Source organism: Artibeus jamaicensis, unplaced genomic scaffold (assembly GCF_021234435.1).
Source record: "Artibeus jamaicensis isolate MK-2021 breed Jamaican fruit bat unplaced genomic scaffold, CSHL_Jam_final contig_519, whole genome shotgun sequence".
Classification (NCBI taxonomy): Eukaryota; Metazoa; Chordata; class Mammalia; order Chiroptera; family Phyllostomidae; genus Artibeus; species Artibeus jamaicensis.
The window spans coordinates 50,209,513-50,222,262 of record NW_026521871.1 but is presented as its reverse complement, the minus strand read 5'-3'; the positions used below and the strand labels follow the sequence as shown (position 1 = coordinate 50,222,262).

Genomic DNA, 12,750 nt, shown 5'->3' with positions numbered 1-12,750 from the left:
TTCACCCACTCCTCCACCCTATCCTCCTATCGGGCAGTTGTCACAGGAGACAAGGAACAGTACGTCCCATCTGGCTGTGGGATCATCGGCCCCTTCTTTGTCCTCTGCATCAGGCCTTTCCCCCTGAGTTACCTAAGTACAAGGTCGGGGAGGCTCTCCATAATCAGGGTGCACCTTGGCCGTGCGCCCCTGTGCCGATAGAGCGGCGGGCGGGCAGAGGCCTTCGTTCTGCACTGCTCTGCGGCCCCGGGTCAGGGGTCTTCCAACCTCGTCGGCTGGGGCACGGTCCTGGGCACTCTGTGCTCGGGGGTGACGGAGGTGTGGACAGTTGGCTGTGGTACGAAGTGAGGTGCCCGCACCGATCGGAGGCATTCACCCTGTGAGCACGAGGAGACGCTGGGCGCTGGCTTTGCAACAGGCCAGAAATACTGCCGAGAGCGCCACAGGGGAAGGTACGTTTAATTATTAAAAGGGGGCTGTGGGAGGACCATCGATCCGCCTCCAGCCAGCTTACTGCCTGGTCTTTGAACAAGGAGTCCTGTGTGCTGTTTAACCAAATGGGCAAAAAGCAAAGATTTATTAGCTTCTTTTCTCCACAAAAACAGGTTTCCCACGTATCGTTAGTTACTTTATCACGAGTAGCATGTCATGTCACGTCGGGCTTATTAATCACCCTCTCCTTCCAACTAACTGTGGGGATAATGAGACAGAATTGGTGGCGGCCTGGCGCTTCCACATTCATCTTCATAAGCCGGTGTCAGTGAGACAGTCAAATGCCGTCGCCCACTTGTAAGCGTGTGTTTCTAAAAGAATGTTAGAAACGGACAGGCACTGGTATTTGGAAAGCAGACCCCTGGTCTTGAATCGAGCAGAGATGTACAGGAGACTCGGGACTCGTGTGGCCGTCACCGGGGGTATGCACAGTTTTGGAGCCAGGTGCGGCGTTGGTACTTTCATCAGGTTGGGAAACCACGTGTCCCTCAAGGGGGGCCCTGGCTGTTCTGCTGCCTGTCCTCGCTCTGCGACTTGGGTGACTGGAGCCTCAGCCATCTAGGACGTGACCGGTCATCAGAGCAGAGAGGGAGGGGGGATGATAAAGCCCTCGCTGGCCTCTAAAGCTTCTGCCCAAATGAGTTTCATGGGCCAAAGCAAGTGTCATGGTCATTTCTAATTACAAGTGGGCAGGAAGTGACCTCGCCCCGCATACCCAGGAGAGAGAAGTGGCAAATTGGGATGCGTTCGTAATGACTAACTCAAAGCCAGAAATGTAGATGGTCCTTCAAATGGAAAGCCGGTTCCTTGGAAAGACCAATAAAATAAGACGAAGCTCCGGTGAGTCTGCTCCACAAGAAAGGGAGGAGGCGGCGTGAGAGGTAACGCGAGTACTTTCACCAGAGGACTCGTGAAGACATGAGACAATGCGGTGGAAACTTGTACATTTTAGATGCTTTCCTAGGAAATGGAACTAAACAACTTTGGGTCAAGGTGCAGATTCCTGAGAGCTTTTTCAAAATAAAGATCTGCTGGTTGCCCTGGCTGGGAGGCTTAGTCAGTGGGAGCACTGACCTGTGCACCAAAGAGCTGTGGGTTCGATCCCCGGTCAGGGTGTGTATGGAGGGCAACCAATTGATGTTTCTCACATCGACGTTTCTCTCTCTTTCCTCTCCCACCCCTTTCTCTCTTTCTAAAATCAGTGAAAACATATCCTCAGGTGAAGACTTAAAAAAAAAAGATTTACTGGTAAAACTACAGCGGTAAAAAGATTCACCTGTAAACCTACTTTTGCTCTTTCCTGCATTCGTTGCAAAAACCAGCGTGTTCTAGTGCAGCATGGGACCCGGGACCGGATCCTGGAACAGAGGAGGACACGGGTGGAAAACTGACATTTGAGCGGAGTCTGTGGTTTAGACGTGAGGATCGTACCAGCGTTAACTCCTTGGTTTTGATAGCCGTGCCGTGGTAAGATGTCCACATCAGGGAAAGCTGGCTGCAGGTGTATGGAAACTGTCCACACTAGCTTTGCAACTCCTGTAAATGTAAAATGATGTCAAAGTCATTTTATTAAAAATAAGGGAATTCAGAGAATTCTAAGATGCTTCAGCGTTTAAAACTAACGTTTCGGGTCCGATGGCACCTCGGCGAGTCCCGCCCAACCCGCACACAGGTCTGCGCAGCCCCACCTTAGTCTCCCGGGCTTTCCTGCTCTGCTCTTCGCTTTCTGGCCAAAGCACATGTTACCCTTGAACACATGGCACAGTGAACTTACTTATCATGCCTGTTGTTTGTTTGTTTCCGAAAGGACAGGGGACCTGATTTTGTTCACTAACGTACCTCATGTGTCTAGAACAGTGCCTGGTCCGTAATAGCTATTTGGTAATTTTTTGTTGAGTGAATTAATACATGATATAATTTATGCTTAAAAGTAGAGCGAACCGTCTGTGTGAGTGTGTGTGTATGAATGAGTGTGTATGAAAAAGTGAGTAGCAGAAGGCCCGGATGGTGCCTGCTCAGTTGGTACACACCTGTTACTTCTTGGGATGGGACTAGCTCCTAAGAGAGTGGCCAAGGGCCAGGGTCAGGGCCAGGGTCAGGGTCAGGGCTGGGGCTGGGGCCGCAGTGAGAGCTCACATCTGCTCTCGCTCCTTTCTCTTCCTTATACACCTGGCTTGGCTCACCCCCATCCCAGAGCTCCAAGACTCTTTATGTTATTTGAAGTTTCATAGTTTCAGTGATACTTCCTGTTAGTTGTTGAATTTTTTAAAAATTCAGAGGAATGAAAAAGGAAACAAAACTAAAGCAAATTATTTTTGAGATCCCTTAAAAATGACAAATATTTTGTCTTTAACAGGAGAAATTAAGATGGAAGAGTTATTCATGTTTTTCATTCTCGGTAGGAGCAAAGTTGCTCCCTGCTCTGTGATGTCACCCGTTGGGAGACAGTAAAACCCACTCTTTTGGGTCCCAAGCGTAGTCCTCACACTGAACCAGTGACGCAGGAAGCCACCTCCCCTGTGGGCATCGATGCACAAAATTTCAGGGGGGGAGTATCTGTGCCGGTTTACTCTTGAAACTCCAGATATGCTTCTTTGTTTAAGTAGTTTTCTTTTATGATCTCAAAATGACCTTCAGAGCGGTCTTCTAAGTTCCCAGCACTTGACTTCTGGTTCCTCTGGCGCCTTTGTCATCCTTCTGGGCACAGAGGACTGTGTGGTCGCCCTTGAGCTCATGGGCAGGGACTGCAGGCAGCAGCGCTGGGGCTCCGGGTGGTCCCAGCTGCCTCCCTGCTGCCATCACTCCCTCCTGGGATGTGCGCTAAGGCGGAAGCCCCTGCTTCAAGGGATGGAGGTCATTCGGTCATTTGTCTTCATTATGATGTGATTGTACTTCCGCATGGTAATGATGAACCCTGTGATGTCTTGCAGGAGCATCAGGAGAACATTCTGGGGAACACCATGCAGAGTGTGGTTGCGCTGCTCAGCAACCTGGTTGCCTGCAGAGACTCGAACATGATGCTGCTGTACGAACAAGGTCAGGGCTTCTCACGAGTCTCTTTGATTCTGCTGCGTTTTGCGTCTTTGTCAGCTTCTGCACCTCACCTAGTAGGGCGTCAGGAAGTCCTGCTTAATGTTGATCAGCCAAAGTAGGTGTTTCAGAACCTGTGAATCGTGGTACCGGCAACAAGGGGAAGTATGCTTAGGTTGTGGTCCTGGCTGTACGTTCATCAGTTTTCTTCACGGCACAGAGTCGGCAGGCGCTGCTGAAAGGTGACAGTCCACCAACGTGAGTGCAGGTGCCGTGTGCAGACTCACTGCTGCCAATCCCAATAAAACACACGTGGTCGAAAGCCCCTAGTGAAATGCGACTGGATGGGTCGAGGATGACTTTACTTTGCATCTTACAGATAATCGCACTATTACTATTTAAAAGTTTTTTCAGGTTTTCCTTGTTCAGAGCAGTTTTAGGTTTAAAATGGAACCTAGGGGGAAGCACAGAGATTTCCCACGTAGCCCTCGCCTCTCCACGGGTAGAGGGTATCTTGGCATTGCCGCAGAATCTTTTTTCTCTGGTGAAGGAAGTACTCATCTATTTTAATTTTACCTTTTGAAAGCAAGAACAAATAATTACTTCATCAAGCTTTTTTTGGCCCTTATGGAAATAATCAAATGATTTTTTCTTGGATCTAGTTACGCGCTGGATTATGTTTAATAGACTGCGTAACGGTAAACCATCCTAGCGTGCGAGTCAATAACCACAGTTAATCATGATAGATTTGATTATTCTTTAGTTGTGCTACCTAAGCTTTTTGCTAATTTTTTTTAGGATTTTTAATTGCCATTTATAGGTATCATTAGTCTATAGTTTTGTTTCTTGTTTTTGATAGAATACATTTCTTTTTGCTAGATTTTGGTGTTCATACTAAATTGCTTCTTTGCAAAAAAAAAAAAAGGAAATTTTTCCTCTTTCTTTGGCTCGGGAAGTATTTGAGAATCATTGGAAGTACCAATTCCTTAACAGCTTAGTAGGATTTCTTCTGGCTGATGCTGTGTCTTGGAGGTGACAGCGGTAGCTCCTCTACACCTTCCTCTACTTCTATAGACAGTAAACCCTTTTCCCACCTCGTACAGAGTTGGTTTTGGTAAACTGAGTCCTCCTAGGGAGACTCATGTCGTGCACACCTCCAACTCCGTCGCCCTAGACTGGGGGCAGGTGGGGCGGCTTCTGAGAGGGGAGGTGCGAACCCTCTTTCTGTGCAGACTGCAGGGGGCGGGGGGCCACCCGGGCTCTGGAGCTTCCTGTGACATCATCAATAGAGACAAAGGGCATGATGAGTCCGGGGGATCTTAAGGGTGGGGGTGGGGGTCAGGCTGTGAGTGGTGGGGTGAGGAAGGGTAGCGGGGTTCCCAGAGTACAGGGAGCCTGGGAGCTCCTTCCCGGCCCTGCTAGTGGGGGGTAGAGGGGCAGGGACGGATGGGTGGCCCGAGGGGTCTGCAGAGAGACACACCAGTCCGACTCGCCATCACGCTCTACTGCCCTCCAGACAATTCGGCTGCTAAATGTGTGGGCGGATCTATTCTCCCCCAAAGTTGGGTAAAGGTGCGATGGGTGTTTGCAAACCCAGAGTGTGTGTGTCCGGGCTCAGTGGAGCTCAAGGAGTCCCTGACACCGTGCCACTTGCATGGGCTTGACTGTAAGCAGTCGGTTTGTGTGAAGTCTTCTTCGTCTTTACTGTGCGTCCGTTCTGGCTCAGAAGGTGGTTTATGTATTCATCATATTTCTTGTAGAATGAAATTTCCTATTCCAAACAGAGTTATTTCCAATATTCATACGTTAAAAATCACCACTGTCTGAATGAGCTGTAATATAGAGGAAGTGTTGTCAATGGGAAGGGTTGTCCCCACCTTCCAGTGCCTCGGACCCCACACCAGTCAGCAGTGGGGTGGACTCAAAGGCACTCGTCTGCCCCTCACATTTTAGTATCCCTGAAGTCAGCCCATGGACCCCTGCTTTCCACGTGGTGGTCCTGATGAGGCTCGTGCCGCCAGCCTGGCCCGTTGAACCTGCAGGCGGTGTGGGCAGCACGGAGGGGGGCACTGAGCTGTGCTGGGCCCTGATGGACAGGCGTGCGGGCCGCCAGGACTGGACGGTTCTGAGTCAGCCTCCAATGGGGGGACCTTCTGAGAAAATGCGACCAGTTCATTTTACTTCTATTTTTTCTTCTTTTTTTTTTGTATGTATAAAGCCAACATAATGGAAAAACTCTATGAAAGTAAGTCTCAGAGAGCACTTGCCTTAAGTGTAAGATGAAGTTCTAAGTGATACAGCACATGGCAGTGTGGTTGGCAGCATTTCCCTTAGACTCCGAGAGGACTGCCAGGCAGGATGCACGGGGCCTCCGTACAGTGTCTGCCGCCTGGCAGGCCGGCCACGGGTTCACAGGCTCTGCTCCTTGGTCATCAACACATCACCGGCACGCAGCTGCATTAGGTAACTCAGGCTTCTTGTTTGAAAGTTTTCATTTTCAAAGGAGCCATTTCAAGATAGCATTACAAGACAAAGACTTCTGTTTATATTTGAAAAATATCAGGGTTATTAACATTTGGAGGCTGGCTGCTGGCTTGCCCCTGCGCGTTGACCTTTTGACGATGGATGTTAATTCCATGACCTGTCAGAATCGTGGGGCTACATGACACCCTGCCAGCAGCAGCCCCCCAAATGTGGCCCCTCCAAAGAAGCATTTAAGGGAATTGCTTGTCTCCACTGGTTTATGGTGTGTCAGAAATCAATACATTCATTGCTCTCTAGGTTTGTTATAAAACTGCCTAACTTGGTGTTTGCTCGAGAGCCTGGAAGATCACTCTGGGAGCTGATGGGGCTTTGGAGTGTACTTGATGGCTGCCTTAGATTTTTCACTCATACGAATAACGCTCAAAGTAACCTTGTGCAGAAGGGGTTGACACACTCTTCCTGTGAAGGACCAGCCGGGAAATATTTTAGGTTTGCAGGTTCTGTGGCCTTTGTTGCTGCTCGATGCTGCCATTATAGCACGAAAGCAGCCAGAGTAAACCCACAGATGAACGGACATGGAAAGCTTATGTGTCTTTTTCATCACGACCGTCTTAATGATGTGACATAATAGCTTGTGTGGTTTGGAGTTTCACGTCCCTAACGGCTAATGATGTGAAGCATCTTTTCGCGGGCTTATTGGCTATTTGGGTATCTTCTTTGACAAAACATCTGTTCAGATTGGGTTGTCTTTTTATTATTATTATTATGGAAATTCTCTTGCTTGAATTAAAAAAATTCAAATATTTTAACTGCGGTGCTGTGTACTAGGGATTTCAGAGAAGACTTGTAGGGGACTGGCCTTGGGAATGAGAATATCAGAGGGGGAGATAAGAGAATCCGGACTTACTTTTTCTATAGCACCAGCCAGAACGGTCATGTTAGGGGCCAGTCTTCTCACATCACTCCCTGTACTGGCTTCACCCTGCTTTCGGGAGCAAGCCTGGAGCCATTCACAGCACGCAGCCCTGACTTCGGGCCACGTGCTCTTTTTCCTCCGCCGTCCGTGTGTGGCCATGTTCGCCTGACCTCCATTTCTGTCATGTCCTGGGCTTCCCTCACCCTACTCCTTCCCACAAAACCATCCCCCAGCCCAGCCTGCTTCCTCTAGAGCTCAACTCAAACTCCGTTTTCTCAGGGAAGCCCTTCTGGGCACCCCATATTCTCTCTTGTTGCACTTACCACGCTAGTAATTAAAATAGGAATCATGTCTCAGTGGACTTGCCTGATGATTTCTCTGTGCAAGTCCTGACAAGTCCCCAGACTCTTCTCGAACGGCAGGTACGGGATTAGCTATTCAGGTTGCGGACGGACTTCATGTGCGGAATGTGGGGATAGACGGTCTCTCCCTGGGGAGTGAACGTGTGGTCTTTTTATTCAGTTCAGCTTGTCAGGGAGTCACTTTTAATTGCTGTTGTATTGGGCTGGCCATTTTTTTGTTGCATCTCCATATCTCATGAGCCAGATCTTTGAATCAATTATCTTTTAACTTATAGGCTCAACAAATATACCAGTTTTTAAAAAAAAAAAAAAAAAGGAATCATGTCATTAATTAAGGAATATCCATGGCATCTGCTAGAATGAAAACCCCATGAAGAGAGGAGTCTGCCCGTGCCATTCACGACCAGTTCCCCCCACGCAGCTCCTGGCGGCTGCTCGGCCCACGTGCACCGGCTGGGTGAATGCTAGTGGGCACTCAGGGTGGCGCTCACGTTCCCGTTCCAGAATAAGTACTCTGTGCCTCTGCGCCTGCCTGTGGTCTCGGCCACAGAATGCCCTGTCCCAGACGCATTGTCCGACTGCTGACCTTGCCTCTAGTGATGCGCTGTCTGTTGTATCTTCCCTCAGCGTGTATTTATCCAGACTCCGATGTACGTTGGAGGTTAGGTGACAGGTTCTTTTAAGGCCACCAGAACGAACACCGCTGGGGCTGCTGACCGACTCGTCCTGTTTCTCATTTCGAGAGCCCAGCTGGCTAATCTCCCGGGGCAGTTCTGTCACTTGGAGCACAGTGGCAACCGCTGGCAGAGACTGGGACCGAGATCATAATCTCGGATGTAGCAGAGTGATTTTCAGTTACAAGGTTATAAGCAGATATCCCTCTCATTTTGTCGAACCCTAATGTTGAATAATGGAGAACCGTGTGTTAAGCAGATAGAAATGTCCACTCTATCTTACTGCTCCGCCGAGTTGGTGTGGCCGGCACGTGGCTTCCCACGTGTCTTCGCCAGAGCTCAGCGAGGCTCCTTCACGTCTGAGAGTCTCCAAAATATCAAAGCCGGGTTATCACTTATCCAAAAGGACGTTTCAATATAAGAAAATAAGAAGATATTTAACAAGCTTTTGACTAGATGAGATTAAAAACGTGTTAAAAATAGGATGGAGGGATGTGTAACAGAAGGTGTGAAGTGATAATTGTGTCGGGGAGTAGCGCAGAAAGAGATGCGCCTCCTAAAAAATATCTGAGAGTGCTGCCTAGAGAACTTCGAAGCCGTGTTCCAGAAAAGCAATTGTAAGTCCATTGTGGAGGGGGGAAGTTAGCGTGGGGGGCGGGGCAGTCGCTGGGTGGGGGTCCTGGGTCTGCCATTGGGTGAGGGCCTTTTGGATCTTAACCTCTCCGGGATAATGACACCTATTCTACGTGGTAATGCATGTAAATGTGTCATGTATTATTAATAATGTTTGCATAAGTATTTAAAAATGAGCACTAAAATTAGCCAAGCGGTCCTTGCTCGAGACTCTGGAGGAAGCAGATTGTTGGTGCAAGAAAAACGGAGCCAACGCCATCAGCCATTGAAGAGGGGTCACCCTCAATCCCTCCAGAGAGGCTGCAGTGCAGAGTGCTGAAAATTCCACAAATAGGGTCGCAGAGCCACGTACAAAATCTGTTATTGGTGGGATTCTTGCTTCCCAGCTGTATGGAGATACAACCGATGTTACATTGAGTGAATTTGTGGTGTGCAGTGTACTGATTGGATGCACTTATTTATTGCAAAACCACATCACGTCGTATAATTACGATTTCTTTTTTGCGGTAAGAACATTTAAGCACTCCTCTCTTGGCTGTTTCCAAGAGAATAATACAGCGCTGTTAACTATCATCGCCATGCCATGCCTCCTTGGGTCTTCAGAACCTGTTCATCGTGTAACTGGAAGTTTATGCTCAGGACCCCTGTCCCTGAGAAGTTGCAGAGAAGGAAGGGTGTTTAAGATCTTAGCACAGAAACTGCCTCCATTACAGAAAGAGGAATGGGGGTGTTTCAGAACTGGAGATAAGTTTGTCTTAACGCAGTGCTGCTGCTGTTAGTTGGTGATGATTGAGAAAAGCCAGGGTCTGGTCAGGGAAGCCCTGACTCCACATTTAAGAGGCACTACCTGCAGACCATGCCGTCAGAAAGGCTGAGTGTTTGGACAGGGGACTGTGCCGGGTTTGCTGTGTGACAGGGGATGCGTGGCACCCCTGGTCAGTGGGCACGTCGCTCTGCGTGGTGCCCACCCCCTTCCGTTTCCGGGCTCCTTCATTCCCCTGGCGTTGAGTCCCCTGGACCCGGCAGGCCGTGGTATAAGGCAGCGGGGAGGGCAAGCCTGCTTCTTAAGCACCCCAACAAGAAGTGAGAGCGTTTGCAGATCAGCTGTCCGATCAGGGGTTCATCTCGGAACACACGAAGAACTCCTACAGAGCAACAACAAAGAACCGAATGATCTCTTTCAAGAGTGGGCAAAGGACTTGAATAGACATTTCTTTAAAAAAGATGCACCATTACGCCCACGAACATGACAAAAATGCACATTGTGTCATTAAATGTCACTTCACACCTGTGAGGATGATTCTTGTTCAAAAGGGAAAAGAAGTGTTAGTGGGGACATGGAGACACTGGAGCCCCCACGCATTGCTGGTGGGGTGTGAGGTGGTGCAGCAGCTGCGGAAACCGTGGGGATTCTTCCAAATGTGAAACGGAATTCTCACGTGACCCAGCAGTTCTCCTTCCCGGTACATGCCCAACACAGTTGAAGCGAGGCCTCAGACAGCTGCTTACAAATGTTCACAGCAGCATTATTCTCGATGGTCAAAAAGTGGAAACAACCTGTGTGTCTGTCAGTAGAGGAATGGATGACAAACTGGAACACATGGTCTGTGGAATAGTATTCAGCCCTGAAAAGGGAATCACCTTCTGATTCCTGTTACAACAGAGATGAACTTTGAAAGCATTTTGCTACATGGAAGAAGCCAGACACCAGATGACAAAATATTGTATGATTTCACTTACCGAAGTACCTAGATGAGACAAATTCATGGAGACAGGAAATAGAATTAATGGTTGGTTACTAGGGACTAGGAGAAGGGGTAATGGGGAGATACTACCTAATGGGTACAGAAATTCTGTTAGGATGATGGAAATGTTCTGGGAATAGTGGCAGTGTTTTCTATAACACTATGAAGGTATTTAATGCCACCAAATGGTGTCCTTAAAATGGTAAATTGTATGTATATGTTTTACCACAATTTAAAAACAGCAGCCGGAAGTGTCCCAGGTCCCTGTTGCTCACACACCAGGGTGAGAGCTGGTCCGTGGCCTTACTGGGGCGCAGAGAGTTTGGGCAGCGCAGCGCCTGGCCGAGCAGCCACTTCCCAGCAGCCATTCCTGAGACGGGGAGGGAAGCATGAGTGCTCTGGAGACAGCCAGCTCTTTCAGCCACAGAGACCACATTTTAAAGTGTTTTTAGTATGTATGTATTTTGCAAGCTAGTAATTCAAATTAGGCAACTACTGGAAACCATAGGGTCAGAAGGCCCTGGGGAAGTTCCTATCAGGCAGGGACCAGGTAAAAGAAATAGTACAGTTCCCCTTTCACTAATGTAAAATGCGTGAAATGTTTAAAATGAATTAAATGTTTCCTTTACTAGCGTGTGTTTTGCGTCTTCTTATTAAGGAGTTCATTAGTTTAGTTTGATTCTCCCATCCTGTTTCCTCCATGTGTTCAGAGGTGCCTCAATCACATTGCCTGCTCTGGTGCGTTTCAGGAGGGGACACCATGCTGTCCCCAGCTGTGGGGTGGGGCCTGTCTCCTCTCTGAGGGGAGACCTGCCGGCTTTACTTCTGGGCAACCATCCAGAAGCACTGCAGGTGAGACAGAGGCTGCCCAGCTCTAAGCACCCCCGGTGGTAAGGCCAGTGGGCGCCTCCAGAGGTAGGGCCCGGGGGCTGACCAGAGCCCCCAGCACCTCCTCACACATGTGCCCTTTTCTCCTGTGAAGTGGGGAGACGTTCACACCCAGAGTTGCTCCAAAACGCCGGCCTCGTCCTAGGGAAAGTTCCAGGGCACCCACTTCCTGTGAAGGTAAGAAAGCTCTTCCCGACCATTCGAAGACTCTAGTGCGGAGAGGTCAACCTCCGGACCAAGTGAGGAGGGCTCGAACTGTGAGCCACACAGCCTCGGTGGGAGGAAGACCCCAGGGAGAAGCTATGCCAGGGCGGGGCTGGCAGGGGGCTGGCTCCTGGCCTCCAGCCCCTCCACAGCTCCGGAGATTCTGGGATCCTCTCCTGCACTCGCTCATGTTTGCAAACGTTCCTGGTTCCCGCTGTCTCCAGCATGGAAAGTGGAGGAGGAGTTAATGAAATGAAAGAACGCTATTAAGATGTAAATGGGTTTCTCTTTCCACGCTTTCACAACGTGCTGAAACACACATTTACTTTTATTCGCTTCTGTCTGGGCTGCTGACACTTGGAAACTCAGGGTGGGAATGAGGACTCAGGCAGGTTATACCCTCGCGAAGAGAGCCGGCTGCCATCTGGCGCTTCCTTTTTCCCTTCAAATGGCACAATCAGCGCTGCATTATAACCGTAACACCTTCTCTTTTATATTCTTAGTTTTAGAGAAGGAAAAAAAATGTCACGTCGGGCAGCAGTTATAGCAGCACATTGCTGCCGTATTCAGCAAACGGTAGGGCGTTTAAAGTGAAGGCGGTTCTTAATGGGATTAGAACAGTAATAAAACTTTATGGAGGAGTTTAATAACTCATCTCCAGACCACGGAACAAAGCAAACAGTCAACCTTCACGGGTGAAGGCATCCACTGGTCCCGCAGTCTGCGGCTTTGACTTTTAGTCAAATGTCGAGAGATCACTTAGATGTAATGTGCATCTTGCTGGAAAAGCTTGTGGAATCTTGCGCACTTACAAAAAATGAGTCCCCAAAGAGCGATGACCTAGCATTAATGTTTTTAACAGCATATAAGGCATCAGTTCTTTCTATTAACAGATAGATGAATGAGTGATTGTCAGACAATAAAACGATCTTATCTGTATGAGCCCTGAACTCTGGACTTTATCCAGTCTCTTTCTCTAGGTGTCTCTTGGGTGTCAGCTATAAATAGCTGAATAAATTGTAGGCCGTTTACCTTCCATTCTGCTAAGTCTCCCCCATCACTGAGCCCTCCTGGGCTTCCTGGTTTGTCCTCCCCGCCCTCCTAACAGCTCTTACAGTGTCCCATGCCCAGACTTCTTTTTGCTGGAGACAGTGGTTCTGATCTCGGTTTTGTTTCCTTCCGTTTTCTTCAGTAACCCTTTTTCGAATCACAGAGTGTTTAGAGTTGGAGTATTACTAAGAATCATTTATTCAAGTCCCTTATTGCACAGATGATGAGGGTGAGGGCAGCGGGGTGCAGAGCTTCATCTCGGGGCCGTGCAG

The 12,750-nt window shown here is 48.8% G+C and overlaps 1 protein-coding gene across 7 annotated transcripts in view; it reads left to right on the top strand.

Moving 5' to 3' along the window:
- Window positions 1-12,750, top strand: part of ULK4 (unc-51 like kinase 4) — a 316,223-nt gene that overhangs the window by 171,238 nt on the left and 132,235 nt on the right. For 5 of the 7 annotated variants that reach the window (XM_053669534.1, XM_037148358.2, XM_053669531.1 and 2 more), the window contains exon 32: window positions 3,423-3,528. The exons of the other annotated variants lie outside the window; for them this stretch is intronic. In XM_053669534.1, the coding sequence (XP_053525509.1) occupies window positions 3,423-3,528 (106 nt within the window). The remainder of the gene's footprint in view (window positions 1-3,422; window positions 3,529-12,750) is intronic. 7 annotated transcript variants of the gene reach the window in all.